General features: G+C 42.2%; 1 protein-coding gene across 1 annotated transcript in view; it reads left to right on the top strand.

Annotated features, from left to right (window-relative positions):
• The first annotated feature begins 628 nt into the window (after positions 1 to 628).
• Positions 629 to 16917, top strand: part of F13A1 (coagulation factor XIII A chain) — a 159460-nt gene continuing 143171 nt past the window's right edge. The window contains exons 1-3 of the mRNA XM_058554041.1: positions 629 to 686; positions 2665 to 2813; positions 14166 to 14354. Coding sequence (XP_058410024.1) covers positions 2684 to 2813; positions 14166 to 14354 — 319 coding nt within the window. The 5' untranslated portion in view covers positions 629 to 686; positions 2665 to 2683. The remainder of the gene's footprint in view (positions 687 to 2664; positions 2814 to 14165; positions 14355 to 16917) is intronic.

Genomic DNA, 16917 nt, shown 5'->3' on the forward strand with positions numbered 1-16917 from the left:
TTTTTGTGGCACTCAAAGATATTTACTCATCTTTCCTGGGGCTGGGCATCGCCTCCTGCAGGAAGTCTTGTGGTTAGGTGGTGGCTGAGGCTCCCATGTATGGTTCAAGAGTATAGACCATGCCCCTCAGCCTTATTTACACAAGAAGACTCAATGCTCTTGCTTTATGCATGGTCACAACTGTCTGTGACCTGTCTGTGGGAGGGCAGACCCTCCTTTTGGCCTAGTGGCACCAGCCAACCTTGGAATCCTGGATGGCCAAAACGTTCCTTTGTGAAGGAAGACCCTTCCAGCCCTCCTGACCAAAGGGAAGGGGGTGGGGTCTTCCTGGCACTGCAGAGCCATTGGCCGGTACTTCCAGCCACCAAGTGAGGAGGGGGCAGCAGAACTGGAGGTGGGGATGGTGAGAAGAAGCAGGTCTGGGAAATTGGGAGTAAGGGGGTCTTGTGGGGGAGGGGGTGCAGGCCAGAATAACAGAGCAGGGTGGCAGAAGTAAATAGAAAGTCCTCCAAGCTGCTCACTTGCTCCAGCTGTCAAGAAGAGGGAGGAGAAAACTCTGTGGGATGGGCTGTTTGGAAGTTATTTAAGAGCCAACTTGCTGGCTGTTTTTCCTGCATCTTTCTGAGGAAGTACCAGAGACGCACAGAGCCAGCCTGCCCTAGGGCACCTCAGGAGGGAACCTGCAGGTAAGCAGCCGTCCGCCTTGCCCAGCCTTGCCATAGCCCTGTACCCAGAAGCTGAGGGGCCCGCTGCATCCACCCCCCCGCATCTGGGTTTCCCCCGCGATCCCTCAGGTACCTGCTCTGGTTGCGGGGGGCAGGGGTCAGAGGCAGCCCCACTTGTCCAATTCTCATTCTTTGCCCCTAACTCTGCACCCACCCAGCCCCTCTTCTGAGCAGGAACTTCTCTCAGGCACTCCATGAAGCTTTGCTGAAGTGCTGTTTGCTAAGAAGGCTGCAAAATGGGAATGAGGGACTTGGGGGTGCTCCCCCAAGGGACAGGCCTCCTTTCCTCTGGGGAGCAGACTCAGGGAGATAGAGAGAGGTAGGGCCAGGTAAGAACAACTGCTTGGCTTGAACCACGATCCTCTGGGCTTGGCCCTCCATCTCTGTGCATCCCCTTCCCCATCCCAATGCAGGAGCTGAACTTGAGCACTCCCTCAAAAGACCTGGCGAGAAGAGGGTGCTTCTGCCCACCTGCACCCACCCAGCCAGGCCTGCACAGGCTCCTCCTGATCTGACAAGCACCGGGGTCTCCTTGTTCTCACTTTGCAGCTTCTCTCTCCCAGCAGGCTACAGGGCTGCTCTGCACTGCTCTCCCCAAATCCTCCCCTCTCCTAGTGAGCCTACAGCCACTGTCGCTATTTCCCACAAGAGGACTGCCTTTTCTGGCCTTCTCTCCATCGTTAACCCTTTCTCTTTCCTCCCTCCTTCCTTTCCCCCCTCAGTTCACTAGAGACTGTCTGTAAATATGTCTGTAGATATTTATGGATGCCTATTCAGACTTTGTACTTCCAAACACTCCTCCCTCCTCCCAAGACCAAATACCTTAGGAAGTGGTTCTCCTGTCTCCAGCTGTGTTGCCTTTGCTCAACATATTTCTGGAACAGTCTACTTTAGTTGCCTCTATAATGGTGGCTCTTCATCTTTTGAGGGTGTGCCTGGTTTTTGAAAAGAGCCAAATAACCAGGAGTCATGACTGGGGAATTCAGGTGATCGAGGGGAAAAAGCTTCATTTGGGCCAGAAACAAGGTTGCCCTTCATTTGGTCAGTTTGTCAACAAGTCCTGATTGGGCCCTGACAGTAAGGTGTGCGGCGTTTACACTGGCTCTTTGCCTGCACAAACTCCAAAGGGGGGAGAAGCAGACTTGGAGCAAAGTCGGTGTTAACACCACTGACCAAGTAAGTTTCAAGAACTGGCTATTTATAGCCCTATCTAAAATTGCAACGCACCTCACTCTCACTTACCTGAACTCTCCATCTCCCTTACCCTGCTCCCTGCGGTCCTGGCTCCAAAGCAGTTGCCACCTATTCGCACTCAACTGAGTTTACTTCTGACTCTTGGGGCTCCACCCTAACCCCCACTAGACTGGAAGCTCTCGAGGGCAAGAGTCCTTCAGGTTTGATCTCCGATGTATCCAAAGTGTCCAGATCTCAGCCTGGCACATAGTAGACCCTCAGTAACTACTGGTTGAATTAAATTGCAAACGAGAATGCTCTGGAGGACACCACTTATCCTAACATGGTGGTATGAGATTAGTCTTAGAAGTGACTTAGGCCTCACGAACCCGTATGAAACGGACATACGTGCATGCATACGACAGGAAACATCTTACAAAGATATTGCCTTTACGGGTAATGAGAAAAAAGCAAAACCCTGCTCTCCAAAATCTTTTATATTTTTTATTTCTTCAAATAAGCCCCCTTTCTTCTGCTTTCCATATGTTTTGACAAACACAAAATCTCCCTGAGATCATTGGGGAAACCGGACTCCATCGTTAGACTAATCATTACTGCCACTTCTCAGCTTTTATTTACGTGAAACTCAAAATGTGTTGCTCCAGTGCTATCACACACAGATATGTCTGTTTCTTTATTTTTGAATCCTTGTCTCGTGTAACTCGCTTTACATTCCTTTTGCGTGTCTCCTTTTTCTCCCTCCAAGGAGCTTTGTGACACTGAGAATGTCGGAGACCTCCAGGACCACCTTTGGAGGCAGGAGAGCCGTCCCCCCCAACAACTCCAATGCGGCAGAGAACGACCCCCCCACTGTGGAGCTGCAGGGCCCAGTGCCCCGGGGCGTCAACCTGCAAGGTACAGGCCCCACTGCCCAGGCATGGCCGGCCCTGGCCGCTCCTCCTTGCGGCACTAGGTCAGCACTAGCTGCCTCCACTGACCTCCCACCAAAGGGGGCCCCCCTGCCCGTCTCTGGTTTTAAAAAATCCCTCTTCTGTGTGATAAAGCACCGACGACCAGGATTCTTGCCCTGATTCTGCCACTCAAAGTCTTTGTAATCTCAGGGAAGTCACCTTCTCGAAACAAGGGCATTGGCTTAATTGACGCCTCTTCCAGCCCTACTGTTCTGTTTTTAAGACTGTTCTCTAGCTGGAAGTTTCCACTTCCAAAATATTGTGGCTGTTTTGATTGTCTGGCTTGCACCTCTTTTCTCCTCCCTCCTCCATCCATTGCTGTGAATTTCAGAGCTGGTGAGCGATGCCAGACTCTGACAGTAATGGAGATGGAAGCCCTCTATTTCTCTCCAGAGCAGCCTGGGGAGCAGGAGCGGCAAGCTGCTTCCCCTGCTCTTGCCTCCACGGATCCCGGGTGACCTGCTCTGGGAGCAGCAGCCAGCCGCTGACCTCCACTCAGCCCTGTCAGCTGTGACAGGGCCCAGGTGCCCAGTGGTGGCTTGGTGACACAGACACTGTTCCCTTGAGCCACAGCAGGGATGTCCAGACTCATGTCCCTGCATGGCATCTTGCAGGGAGCACTTTTTGTCAGTGGCACACGTGCACCAAACCCGACTTGGGCTCCTGAGGATGCTCTGTGCCAGGTTTCACCGGGGGGGGGGAAACACCCCCTTGCTAGGGTAGGTGTCGGTGATGGCCCTGTGGTTGTGTGGTTAATCCCGCATCAGAGAGAGACCAGAGGTTGAAAGGAAAGAGAAAGGACAATGCTGATTACTAACAAATCCAGCAAGTCAGAGAACTGCCCAGATGTTGTGGGCAGGTTTGAGTGTACTACTACCGTGTCTAGACAATTTGATACCCAATTGCGAAAACAGAGAGATATCCAGTACCATCCATGCCATCCGAATTTGGAGGAGGGGGCTCACAGAACGGAAGGGCATCTTCAGCTGAGTAAAGGAGCCGAGACAAATTTGTAAACTTGTCGTTCTGAGTTCTCTCTCCCAGCTAGGTGCTGCCCTCTCTAAAACTCCACCGTTAGAGCCACAAAACCGAGGTTAAAGGGACTTGCCAATCAACTCATCTAAGTCCCCACGTTGCAGGTTAGGAAACCGAAGCCAAAGCAAGCAGGTGACGTTCACGCCTTCACTGCCCAGTCTAGGAGTCTTTCTTTCTTTTAAAGAATGCAAATAAAATTAGAAAGTGCACAGATGTTAAATTATCAAACAGGTTACCTTAGTGTATTCAGTTTTCTAGCAAAATTCCCTTCTGGCAGAGAAGACCCCAGGAAAGGGGGCCAGGGTGCTGGAAGAAGTGGGCAGGATGAACAGGAAGAAAAGGGCACAGGATGGGTGAGGAGAAATGTGAACCTTCCCAAAGGCAGTGAGGTGTAGCAAAGAGCCCCCCGGTCCAGGGCTCAGAAGAGCCGGGTTCCTGTACCACATCTGCCACGTGCTCACCCTGGGACCCGGGGCAAGTCATGTAAGCGCCCAAGCCTCAGTTTCCCCATCAGAAAAATGCAGTCAATACCTACTTCACAGTTATCATAAGGATCAAACGACTAGATCCCCTGAGAGGACCTGACCCACAGTACATGACAATAGGTGCTTATTGATTCCGAATGTGCAGATGATCATGCCCCGTGAGCTCAGGCACCCACTCCAGTGAACGCTTGTTTATAGGGGGCACGTGGACAGCCTGCAGCCCCTGTGTATCTGAAATCGGAACACAGTGTTGCCAATGAGAAATCAAAACTGCCAGAGAACTTGAGCAGGTAGGTCAATTAAAAAACACCTGGGATTACTGGTTTTTGTTTATTTATTTTTGGAGGCAGGGGTGGGGAATTTTATTTGGAAGAATCAGTCATTATTTGCTTAGCAGTCGCATGCGCCCACAACCCAGGTGACAGTCTGGGATGCTTATTTCAGGCCCTGGCACAGGAGCGTGAGTGCCCAGAGACTATTCGTAGAATGAATGCACAGTCAGTCACTTGAGAATCGAATGACTCATCAGCCCCAGAGTCGTTAGAATCCTATTATTAATAACAGGTTCCAGATCTCATAAGCAGGCGTCCATGTACTGTTTCTCACACAGATGAGCCAAGTGCCACGTGCTGTGAGGACAGGGTCCCGGACGAGTGGGACAGAAAAATATACCAGCACACAAACTGTCTGATCAAGGAGGCCTGTCTCCTAGTTATTCTTCACATTTCAAATGCCTGTTTATTGTGCTAAAGGCACTAAGTATATCAAGCTCTCTGCAAGTTATCCCTGCTAAGGCATAGTCACGCGTGTTTAAATGCCATCTTCTTGCAGTTTTCTCAGTGGCCACTAGTCGCCTCCAAGAGGACTTGTATCCCTCTGATCTCTGTGTGACGAGGACTTTGGCTCTGGGAACATGAAGCCCTAAATCAACCTCTCCCCTCATTTGTTTCAACGGAAGCTTTTTCACAAGCATCCCTTTAGCAAACTGTTCTTGTGAGAAGGGAGGAGAGGCGAGAGGAGGAAAAGGGGGGAAATGCCAGGTTTTTCATTTTGAATAGTCCTGTGGCAGTCAGTGTACGTAATGTGTACCGAGTGCGTATAATGCCCTTAATTCACAGCTTTAGTGAATATTTGATTAAAAATTATTTTAGTCTATATTTCAAAATGTATAAACTTACATAAGATTCCTCCCATACAGCAACATGATATTCAAGAAAAATTGAAATATTTGAGGTGACAATGGAACCCCAGAGATGGGACAGCCAGTCAGTGGTGCTGGTTGATATCCTCGTGTGTTTTTAGAGACCCTTAATGTCTTGCTTTGAAAATCTCCTCAGACTGTTCAGATTTCCATCATTTCTAAGAGATTTTCTGCATGCTCAGCTGGTGTTTCCGAAAATCTCTCTACAGTCTTCCTGGTCTCAAAGGTTATTGTAGCAGGAGATGTAATGTTCTGGAAGATAACCTTATATTCTTGGCCTGATTTGTCTCTGCGTTATTAGTGATCATTTGCAACAGTAATTATGATACTTATTTGACAGGTCTAACACAATGAATTCAAACTGGAAAGCAAGTCTGGATCTGTAAAAACTCAAATGCAGGCGAGATCTAGTATTTTTCAGGCTAATGGAGTCTTGTGCCTTTCTGAGCATCTCCTCCCCTCCCACCATTCCATGTCAGAACTAAATCAACTAATTAACTGGTTAATTATTAATCCCCCCTTTGTGCAAAGTAAACCTCTCTGGATTCAAGGTTGTTGAAAGAATAAGAAAGGTATTCAATATATGATTAAGAAATAATGTTGTATAGAACCAGTTCATCCTTTTATTCAATTTGTGGGAAAACATTTAATGATTGCTTCCTATGTGTCAGGAACTATGCCAAGCTCTCTCTGGGGATACAATGATAAGTAAGTCAACTCTTGGCCTCAAGCAACTCTCCATCTAATAGATGAAACAAACAAATAAAAGATAATTGCTATTCAGTGAGACAAATACCGTTACAGAGATTTATGCGAACTGCAGTGAAATTATAGAGGAAAGAATGACTAGTGGTGTGGGTGAAGTAGAAAAGACGGCTACATGAGAAAGGCTTCATGACGAAAGGACATTTGAGCTGGGTCTCAGAGAGTGAATAGGGGTGTTTTCCAGGCAGACAAGTGCATGGAAGGGCATTTCTAGCAGAGGGAACAGTATATATATCAAGTAGTGAGGAAAAGAGAGGAGAGATGAGCCTGGGAAAAGTAGGCAGGTCTTGAAGAACTTACCTTTCCTCTTGCAGATAATGGGGGACTTGTAAAGGATCCTGAATAGCAGAATGATATACTCAGAATTATGTTTTATAAAGGTAATTCTATGAGGGGAAAATGGACAGAAGGAAATACGTTTAGAGGCTCTTGAGATATTTCAGGTTACGGGAAAAGTAGTCCAGAAGGATTTTAGTCCCTGGAGGAGGTGCTAGCCTCGTTTCTCTTGTTCTAGCTTCTTCTGAGAAGCTGAGCATTTCTAGCTTCTTCTGAGAAGCTGAGCATTTCTTATACATTTTAGGATACAGGACATTTTAATAGCAACCTTTAAAAACCAATAAGCTGTTTAAGAAAATATTTTTAGTCATTCTAATTAATGATACTTTAAAATTGGGGTAGCCAAAAGAAATATGAGAAAAGACCCTTTATCCTGTTGTTTTCACAATAAAGAGACCTACTTCCTCACGGACAGTATTTATGCCTATAGTTTGGTAATAATATTACCAAAGATTGCATGGAGAATTCAGTTCACTAGGGAATTCCTAGGATATGAACCTAAATATTTAACTTATTTCAAGATTCCATCTGTGACAGGTATAATCATTCTCTGAAGAATATTTTTACAACCTAAGGAGAAAATAATCCACTTTTTCATGTGAGGGAAATGGGTAGGAGGACAGGGAGGCAGCTGGCTCAGGAGGAGAGAGTTTTTTTTAACAGTCCATTTTCTTATATGTTTGGAATCAGCCTAAATTGTGTTAGGTAGATTTTTTGAAAGCTGTCACTTTAAAAGAGTGAGCTGCCAAGTTTCCAGCTACAATATCTTTCTAAAAAAGTAGTTTAGCAAAGAGCTGCTCCATTTTGCCAGGATCTGGGCCTGGACAGGGAGAAGCATTCACTTCCTGGTCATGGCAAATGGAGCCTGGTGATGAGAAGGCTCTCTCCATCTAAACTATATCTCGTTAAGCCAATAAACAAAGCAAAAATCAATATGCCAGCTTAGTAAATGTTTACTGAGTACTTACTACACGAGAAGGGGCAATGCTAAGCAAAATGGACAACAGAAAGAACTATGATATTTTTATATCTATGCTCACATTATATGAGTCCTTGTTACTATCAGGTGTAATGAGAACCAAATACTTGATTTGATCTGTGGGTGACTTTCCATGGGCAATGAAAGAAATGTTGTTTAATCAGTGATACTGGGGACCCCACCTCATTCTCAAATACCTGGGGCAGCCCCTGGTAAATCCACAGACCTGTTAGGAGATTACACTGGAGAGAGGGCAGTCTGGCTGTCATTTTCTTCTCCATCTAAAGGATAAACCACCCTGCCTGTAACTCTTCCACGTGTCTTATACATTTGACTACAGTCTAGAACATTCTTTCTTTAAACTCTCAACCTCTCAGTGAAGTTTTAATCTTCTATGTCTTAGTCAAGTTTTATTTTTTTAATGAAATGTTTTTCTTAGTTTAAATGATTTGGATATGGACTTCCATTTTAAGAGATTATACAGGGAAATTTTACCTCTCATTGCCTTAGTTGTTCCCCACTTAATACCACTGTGATTTCCTATGTTTGTTTTTCTTTCTTCCTGAAGGCATTGACTTGTTAGAGTCATATTGCAACAGAGAATGAAAAGATCACTTAGAAAAAACGAACATTTAAAAAAATTCCATGTTTTGAATTAAATGTCAATATAGACTACATTATTTTAAAACTCTTCATATATATTAATACATATATATTTATTATATACACTTTATTTTCACTATGAAAAAACTGCAAACCATGAGATTTATTTTTTGACTTAAGTTTCATATAGTCCAAGACATTTATTAGCACTCTTGCTTGCCCTTTGTTCTAAGCAGTATAAGGCAGCTACAAAGACATGGCATTTTTGTTCCAATCTGAGACAAAATGACTGGTCTAGAGGCCTCATGTTATAAATCTCCACACTACCATCTTCAATAGTATATATACCCAGTCCTGAAACTAGCATGTTTTAAGAATGAAATTGTCTGATAAATGACATTTAAAGGACTCCTAAGATTAATCCTATGATGAATGGAATAATCCATTTTAAAATGAATAACCAAATCCAACCTCCAAGTTTTCAGGTATTAGATTTGTTTGAAGTGAAAAGTGGCGTATTTGCTATGGCATTTTTGCACATTGCCCTAGGCACAGTGACAAGGTGATTAAGACATGATCTGGTCCTCAAGGGGCTTGCAGTGCCATAGATAAAATCACCTATATTAAGATGATATAAAGTGGTTAATGATAATAGGTTAAAAAAAGAAGACAAATATATTTTGGGAATCAAAAGGAGAAAATTATTCCACCCACCTGTAGAAATTCAGGAAAAGAAAAGCAAGTCCATCTGCTCAGAAGACAGAGAATGTAACATTTTCTCATTGAATCCCCACGTCACCACCACTTTGCAGATGAGGAAACTGAGGCACAGGAAGTTTATGTAACTTATCTAAAGTCACAAAGAAAGTGCCAGGGGTGGGTCCAGGCAGTCTGGCTTCAATATCCATGCTTTTATCCACTATACTGTTCTCTCTTTCTTAATAACAAAAATAATAATATAGTAATAATAATTTTCAAGAATTTACTAGGTGCTAGACACTATGCTAAAGCATTTTACATATATTTTTTCATTTAATCCTTACACTAACCCTAGGAGGTAAGAATTTCATTGCCTTTTTAAAGATAAGAAAACTGAGACTGAGAGAGATTAAATAACTTTTCTGAGGTTGCACAATTAGTAAATAGTGAAGTGTCTCCCCAAACATATTCTGCAAAACACTGATCTCCACACAGAATAGCTTCCATTGTTATTTAAGTTTGGAAAACATGGCACCTGTAGATGTGCAACGCACATCAGCATATTCAAGTCTCCCATAAATCCTGCAAGAGTCCTGATTACTTTGGGTTAAGCCAGCATTTCCCAAACTGCTTTAACCATGAAACTCTTATTTTTTCCAATACCTATCAATATCCCACAGAACTAGCACTGCACCACCTTACTTCAGGGAGAGACTGACTTGAACCAGACTCACTAGACATTACCCAGGTTCTCTAGACAGGGTTATAGACCTGGAAAGACAGAGCTTTCATTTGCAATGAGAACTGGAACCAATGAGAACAGATACTAAAGAAATACTTGAATTTCTCTCTCGAGCTTTATTTCTCCCTGTAGGCAGAGCTGCTTGGGAGGCCAAGGCATAAAACTAATATACTCATTTCCAGGGGCACATCATCATGGGAGCGGGGTGGGACGGGGTGAGGCAATCCCGGCGGTGCTCCAGGACCAGTGCGTTCCTTCCCCACAGGCCAACTAGACTCACCCCATCCCTCACCTGGAGCGCGGCGACAGCCTCCTAGCTGACCTTCCTGCCTCCTGCGCTGCCGCCATCCATTCCTTTTTCCGCTCCCTCACCAGAACCAGTTTAAATTTATACATATAAATCTAATCATGTCACTTTGCCATTTCAGATTCTTCACTGGATCCCCAGTTCAGTTCAAGTCCAAACTCTTTAACACGATCTACAAGGCTGGAATGAGCAGCTCCCGCCTACTCTTCCGTGGTGGTCTCATTACTGTACTCCAGCCAACCAATCATCTTGCAGTTTCTTAAACAAACCATGCACTCTCTTGCCGCAGTCTTCACGCATCCACATCTCCCCCTGAGACATTCTTCCTCACCCCACTTTCTACCTGGATAACTTGCTCATCTTTCTGAACACTGCTTATACCTCACTTTCTCCAGAAAGTTTCCTTTATCCCCCCTAATCTGGGTTAGCCAGTCCCTATACCTCCCAGATACCCTCCCCCACCCAGGACCCTATACTTCTTTATCGGAGTATTTATCACACTATATCCTAATCATCTGTTCACTTGTTAGTATCTATCACGGTGTGTTTACCTAGCTTGTATTTATTAGGCAGTGACCTAATCAACATTTATATTCATGTATTGAATGGCGACATAAAATAGCACACTTGCAAAATTCCTAGAGGACAGGAAGTTAGAGAGGATATTAAATATATTGAATATATGCTTAGAGTCTAAAATAATCTTAAGAGCTTGAAACAATTAACCAAATTCAATAAGATGAAATTTAATATGAATACATGTAAGGCCTTAAAATTGAGCTAAAAAGAAGAAAACAATTGCGTAAATAGATATGGCTAAATAGCAACACGAGTGAGTGACTTGAGGGAGGTGGATTGAATTTTAACCCACCACTGGTAGAAACGACATCAGCACGTATTTTTAAGGATTTTACTTCACTAGATGCTTAATATAAATCAACAATAAGATAAGAGTATTCAAAACACTAATGATATCTTGGGCTGAAATAATAGAAATATACCATTTATTTTGAAATATGCAGTGGTTTCATTGTTTTTCATTGGAAAAACCATAACCAGAGTAATGTACTTAATTCTAGGAAAAACACTACGAGAGAAATTTACAAAATGGACTATATTCCAGAACAGAGTAATGGGTAACAGTTCTGGAAATAATGTCTTAAAGAACAGTTGAAGAAATGGAGGCTGTTATACTCAGAGGAACTCTAACAGCAGTCTTTATATACCTAAAGAGTGCCAGGTGAAATGAATAGAACATATTCTATATTTATCCAGAAGGCAGAACCAGGATCTGTGGTTAGAAAAATTATAAGGAAGCTGATTTCAGTTCATCTTAAGAGGATTTTTCAAATAATTAGAGTTGTGTAAAAATGGACTTTTTGCCTTGTGAGATGGTGTTTTCCCTCTTCAGATGGAGGCTAGAAGCTTAAGTATTTGGGCTTTTTTCGAGACATTTCATGTAGCAGGTGTACCAGACGGTCTAGAAACGTCCTCTGCCCTCTGAGAGTCTATGAGGCTGTAATACCAGTATATTACTTCCATGGGTGCTGATGAATGGAGAGCTGATTAATCCCATTTCTGAGGATTAGGTTTTTTAGACATTTAAAGAAAACATTAAAAGGCACAGTGCTAAGAAAGTGGGCCAGGTGAGTTGATTACTAAGGTCCTTTTCAACTGGAACATTTATGATTCCCCAGCTCTTTCTGAAGCTGGTTTAACACTGGGGATTGTGATCTTAATAAGGCAAGAGAACTTAGGGGAAAGGCTGCTTGGAAGAGAGAGGTCTGGAGAATTAAACATCTTCAGCCCACAGCATAATGGAAGGAAAGTGTCCTTCGGGGGACCATGTACTACAGCAGGGTTCCGAGATGTGGTAAAAATAAAACTGCATCCTGCCCTCCCTTTCTGTTTGCTGTAATGGTGCAGTCAGAATAGCCCACTGAGCACCAGGTCCTGTAAAATATAAAATGGCTCCATCAGAGTACATAGTCAGGAAGTCAATAGTGCCAGATCCCTTGCATCGTTACATCATTGAATCTTTGTAGCAATGCTCAAAGTATTAGTATCTTCATTTTTTTTTTTTTTTTTTTGTGAGGAGGACAGCCCTGAGCTAACATCTGCCAATCCTCCTCTTTTTTTTTGCTGAGGAAGACGGCCCTGGGCTAACATCGGTGCCCATCTTCCTCCACTTTATATGGGACGCCACCACAGCATGGCTTACCAAGCAGTGCGTCGGTGCACGCCCGGGATCCGAACCAGCGAACCCCGGGCCGCCGCAGCGGAGCGCGCGCACCTAACCGCTTACGCCACCGGGCCGGCCCCCTTAGTATCTTCATTTTAAAGGTGAGAAAACTCAGCTTCTGAGAGGCAATGTCCCTTACCTAAGTAATTATGAGACCTGAGATTCAAACTCAGGATTACCTGGACTTTGAATCAATCAAGAGTATTTCAGGGACCCCTAGACTGTGGAACTGGAGATTATCTTAATGAGCCCAACTTCTTGGTTTTGCCTTTGAGAAAAAAATGAGGCCAGAGGGGACCAGGCATCCTCCACAAGATTGCTGTGTAAAAGCAATAAAAGTCATTGGAGTCTTGCAGGGTGATGCTTCACACAAGAACAATATCAGTGGCTGTGCTCTCCGTGCACACTGTGTTCACAGCCTGAGGGCAATCCACGCAGCAGGCAGGGTCAGGGAAAGAGAGGGAAGGCAAGAGGCCAGTGCACCCCCCACCCAGCTTTCTCTCCCCAGTGCCCCTTTAGAACTCCAAATGCACACACAGAAGTCAGTCTCTAGACTAGATCTTCTAAACTATGGTGTAGATGGGTAGTTAGAGTTACCTTCACATTCAGTGATCATATTCAGAGGGAATAGGAAAAAGGCAGGAGGTGATCTAATCTTTACCCAGTGCTATCATGTCTCAAATAAATGCATAACTGACATTTACACACCCGATCGCAAAAATCAGAGGAAACATCTGTAGATTTTGGTGTTTGACTACCAGATTTGTCATTTCGTAGCTAGGGGAATGTGAGGCTTGTTTCTGCATGTGCAGAGTGGAAACAATCATACCTGTCTCAATGAAGTGTTAGTATCCTTTCTCCACACCTCTTCCCTCCCTTTCCTGACTTTGAGGGACCAGATCTACATTTAGAGTTACAGAAGGAGGGGTCTTTGACTCTTCCTGGAGTAAGAGGAGAATTTGAGATTAATGGTCAACTTTGTTCTTAGAACATTCCTTTGAGGCTTTGTCAGATTTGATTCCCCCTTGTTTAAAGATAAGAAAACCGAAGTGTTTATTCCCTGCTTATCCTTATAGTTAGTGACACAGAGAGGCAGTAGTCATGATGGGAAGCACCTGACATAATGAAAACCAGCATGAGACTGGGAACTTGAAGACTTGAATTCCAGTCCCAGTCTCTCTGTACCTAGACCTACGTGGTAGGTGTCCATCCCAACTGAGTGCCAAGTGGTCTGAAATGAGACCAGAGGGGGAAAAGGCTTTTTAAAAATTCTCTTTGGGGGCCGGCCCGGTGGTGTAGTGGTTAAGTTCACGTGTTCCATTTTGGCGGCCTGGAGTTCCCGGGTTCGGATCCCAGCTGTGGATCTATGCACTGTTCATCAAGCCATGCTGTGGCAGTGTCCCACATACAAAATAGAGGAAGATTAGCACAGATGTTAGCTCACGGCCAATCTTCCTCACCAAAAAATCTTCTCTTTGAAAACAAGGATGTGACAAGGGACTGATTCTCCAATCTACCAGCCCCCTGTATAGGGTTTATCCAATAGACCTTGCTACCTTGCTTCTTCAAGAAAAACAATCTTGGGGCCGGCCCAATGATGTAGCGGTTAAGCGTGTGCGCTCTGCTGCTGGCAGCCTGGGTTCGGATGCCGGGCGTGCACTGAGGCACCACTTATCAGGCCATGCTGTGGTGGCGTTCCACATAAAGTGGAGGAAGATGGGCACAGATGTTAGCCCAGGGCCGGTCTTCCTCAGCAAAAAGAGGAGGATTAGCATGGCTGTTAGCTCAGGGCTGATCTTCCTCACACACACAAACAAAAAGAAAGAAAAATAATCTTGTTTGAGTTTGTGGTCAAACCAAAGTTACTCAATCATTTCCCTCAATTGTTTTCTTTGTGTATAGACTACCTTAATGTCACAAATGTTCACCTGTTCAAGGAGAGATGGGACACCAACAAAGTGGATCACCACACTGACAAGTATGCCAGCAACAAGTTGATTGTACGTAGAGGACAGTCTTTCTACATCCAGATTGACTTCAATCGTCCATACGACCCCACAAGGGATCTCTTCAGAGTGGAATATGTCATTGGTGAGTGCCATATGCAAACCATGTCATGATAGCCCATCCACATCATCATGCCATGATAGTCATAATACTATGAGTTGCAGAGTAGAGGCGAGTAGGTACAGGTGCTGTTGTGTTATTTCCTGGATTTATACTTTAACAATTGGCTGGAACTGGGACTACGTACAGCCCCTGGACCACCCTGTGCTCTAACATGGGTCTGTATAAAAGCAAACATCAATAATTTGGGCCTACCCAGGCAAAAATCTGGTATAAATAAAAGTGAGTACAATTGGCACAAAATGTTAGTTAATTAAGTTATTTTTCCCCAAATGGTTTTGGCATCCTAGAGTTGTGACTTTTAGTTTATCACCTCTACTCTCATGATTTAATTGGTCTCATGTGCTGAAAGTATTTGCAAATCTTAGTATGATCTCCATATATGCATTTCCCAAAGATTGTTCTGCTCCAATCTAGTCCCATGGGATGGTCAATGAAATGGAAGGTCAAATAAAGTTCACTAAACACTTTGTACTCTAATCTCCTTTTGTAGGTTGACAATGCACATTAGCTTTAAAGGTAATGGGAAGTACCATTTAACTTTGTTTGGTTCAGTGCTTCTCAAATGAATTTGGTCATGGAACCCTTTATTAAGTTATAGCTATTAACATTGGTCACATTTTGGTAAATATTTCTCTAGGAATTTACAAGAGTAGCAACTAAACGCATGCACACAAAAGCTAGGACGGCTCAATATCAGCAGATATGTCTATATAATCCTATACATAACTAAAGTAAAGGAAAAAAATCAGGCAATCAAATCAATAGTCACTAAAAGAAACGATTAAATTCGGCAGCTGTTTAGAAAAAGACTTTAAATAAAACAGAAGTAGAAGAAATCTCATCAATTATGCTAAACATTATTTACCCCAAACCAACAACTTTTGATATCTTAAGTGGTAGAAAGTTAGTAAGTTTCCTTATAATCAGAAATTAGACCGAGATGCCTTCTATCATCATTCTTTTTTTTTAAGCATTGTTTTAGCAAATGAACAGTATAAGTGAAATGTCTACTGTAAACGTTGGAAAATAAGACACAAAAATTATGTATTTTGCTAATGCTATGATTGTATATGTAGAAAACCCAATAGATTCAAGGAAAAAAGCAGAGTATTAATAAAACTTTGTAAAAGGGCTAGATAAAAGATAAAATACATAAAAGTCAATAGTTTTTCTCTTCTCTAGCACTAAGAACCTAGAAATAGAAATTAAAAAAAAAGATATTCCACATATAAAAGTAACTAAAACTATGAAATGTAGGGATAAATTTTGTAAAGCAAGATGCACAACCTATATAAAGTAGGCATTAAATCTTAATAAAAGACATAAGAAACGATGAAAAGGCAAATATGTTCTTGGATGTGGTCTCAATATATTAAAAAAAAAGTCCCCCAAAATTAGTAAGTAAATTTAATCCATTTCCAATTAGAATCCCAATGGAGGTTTTTGTTTTCTTTTTTTTGGACTGTATAAAATAACAGAATTCATTTGAGAGAATAATTACCTGACGATAACAAAGAAAACTATACAAAGAAATAATAAGTAATAGAGCATTTTCTTTTAGAAGCAGCTATCAGAACATGCAATAAAAATTATTTAGTACCGCAGAATAGAGAATCCAGTAATAGATCTTAGTATATAAAATTACTTAATGTAGTTGTTCATTTCATGGAGTAAGAAAAGTATGTGGGTTTTTGGTTTTTCGTCTGTTTGTTGTTTTTGTTGTTTTAATGAATTAAATGATACTGAAACAACTAGTATTTTGTATTTTGGTATTGAAGTATATGTGTGTATATATATATTTGGTATATATATTATGTATGTTACATATAATATATATGTATATATAGTTGGCATATACTTACATATTTGATATATATATTTATGTAAATATATATATAATTACATATATGTCTATATATTTGGTATATACATACCATAATATCACAAATGACCATATATATGACCAAGTGAATAAAATATAAATATATGACAAAAAATACCACAAATAAAGTCAATGGACAAAAGATAGATCTGGAAAAATATTCAAAACATAGAGATAAAAGGTTAACATAGAAAGCAAAAACGCTCTTAAAATTGGCAATATAAAGACAAGCAATGGAAAAATATGTAAAGTATATGAAGAGACAGTTCACAAAAAAGAAAATCCAAATGGCCTGCAATCATATGACATTCCCAAATTCACTAGTAGATGGGGAAAGCAAATCAAAGTAACACCTATCAGACCGGCAAGAATTTAGAAAAGACTGTAATATGTGGGGTATATCTGCTGGCATGTATGTAGAGAAAGCATATATTGCTGATATAAATGTGCAATTTTATAACCTTTTTAGAAAGCAGTTTGGCATATCTATTAATATTAAAAAGACGTATTCCATTTGACCCAGCAATCTCATTCTTAGGCATCTATACCAAAGATATTTAAAATCCAGTTTACAAAGGTGGGCGTTATTTACTGTAGCATTGTTTATAGTGACAAAAAAAACTAAAAATAAACATCTGTTAG

This window comes from Diceros bicornis, chromosome 14 (genome assembly GCF_020826845.1).
Source record: "Diceros bicornis minor isolate mBicDic1 chromosome 14, mDicBic1.mat.cur, whole genome shotgun sequence".
NCBI lineage: Eukaryota > Metazoa > Chordata > Mammalia > Perissodactyla > Rhinocerotidae > Diceros > Diceros bicornis.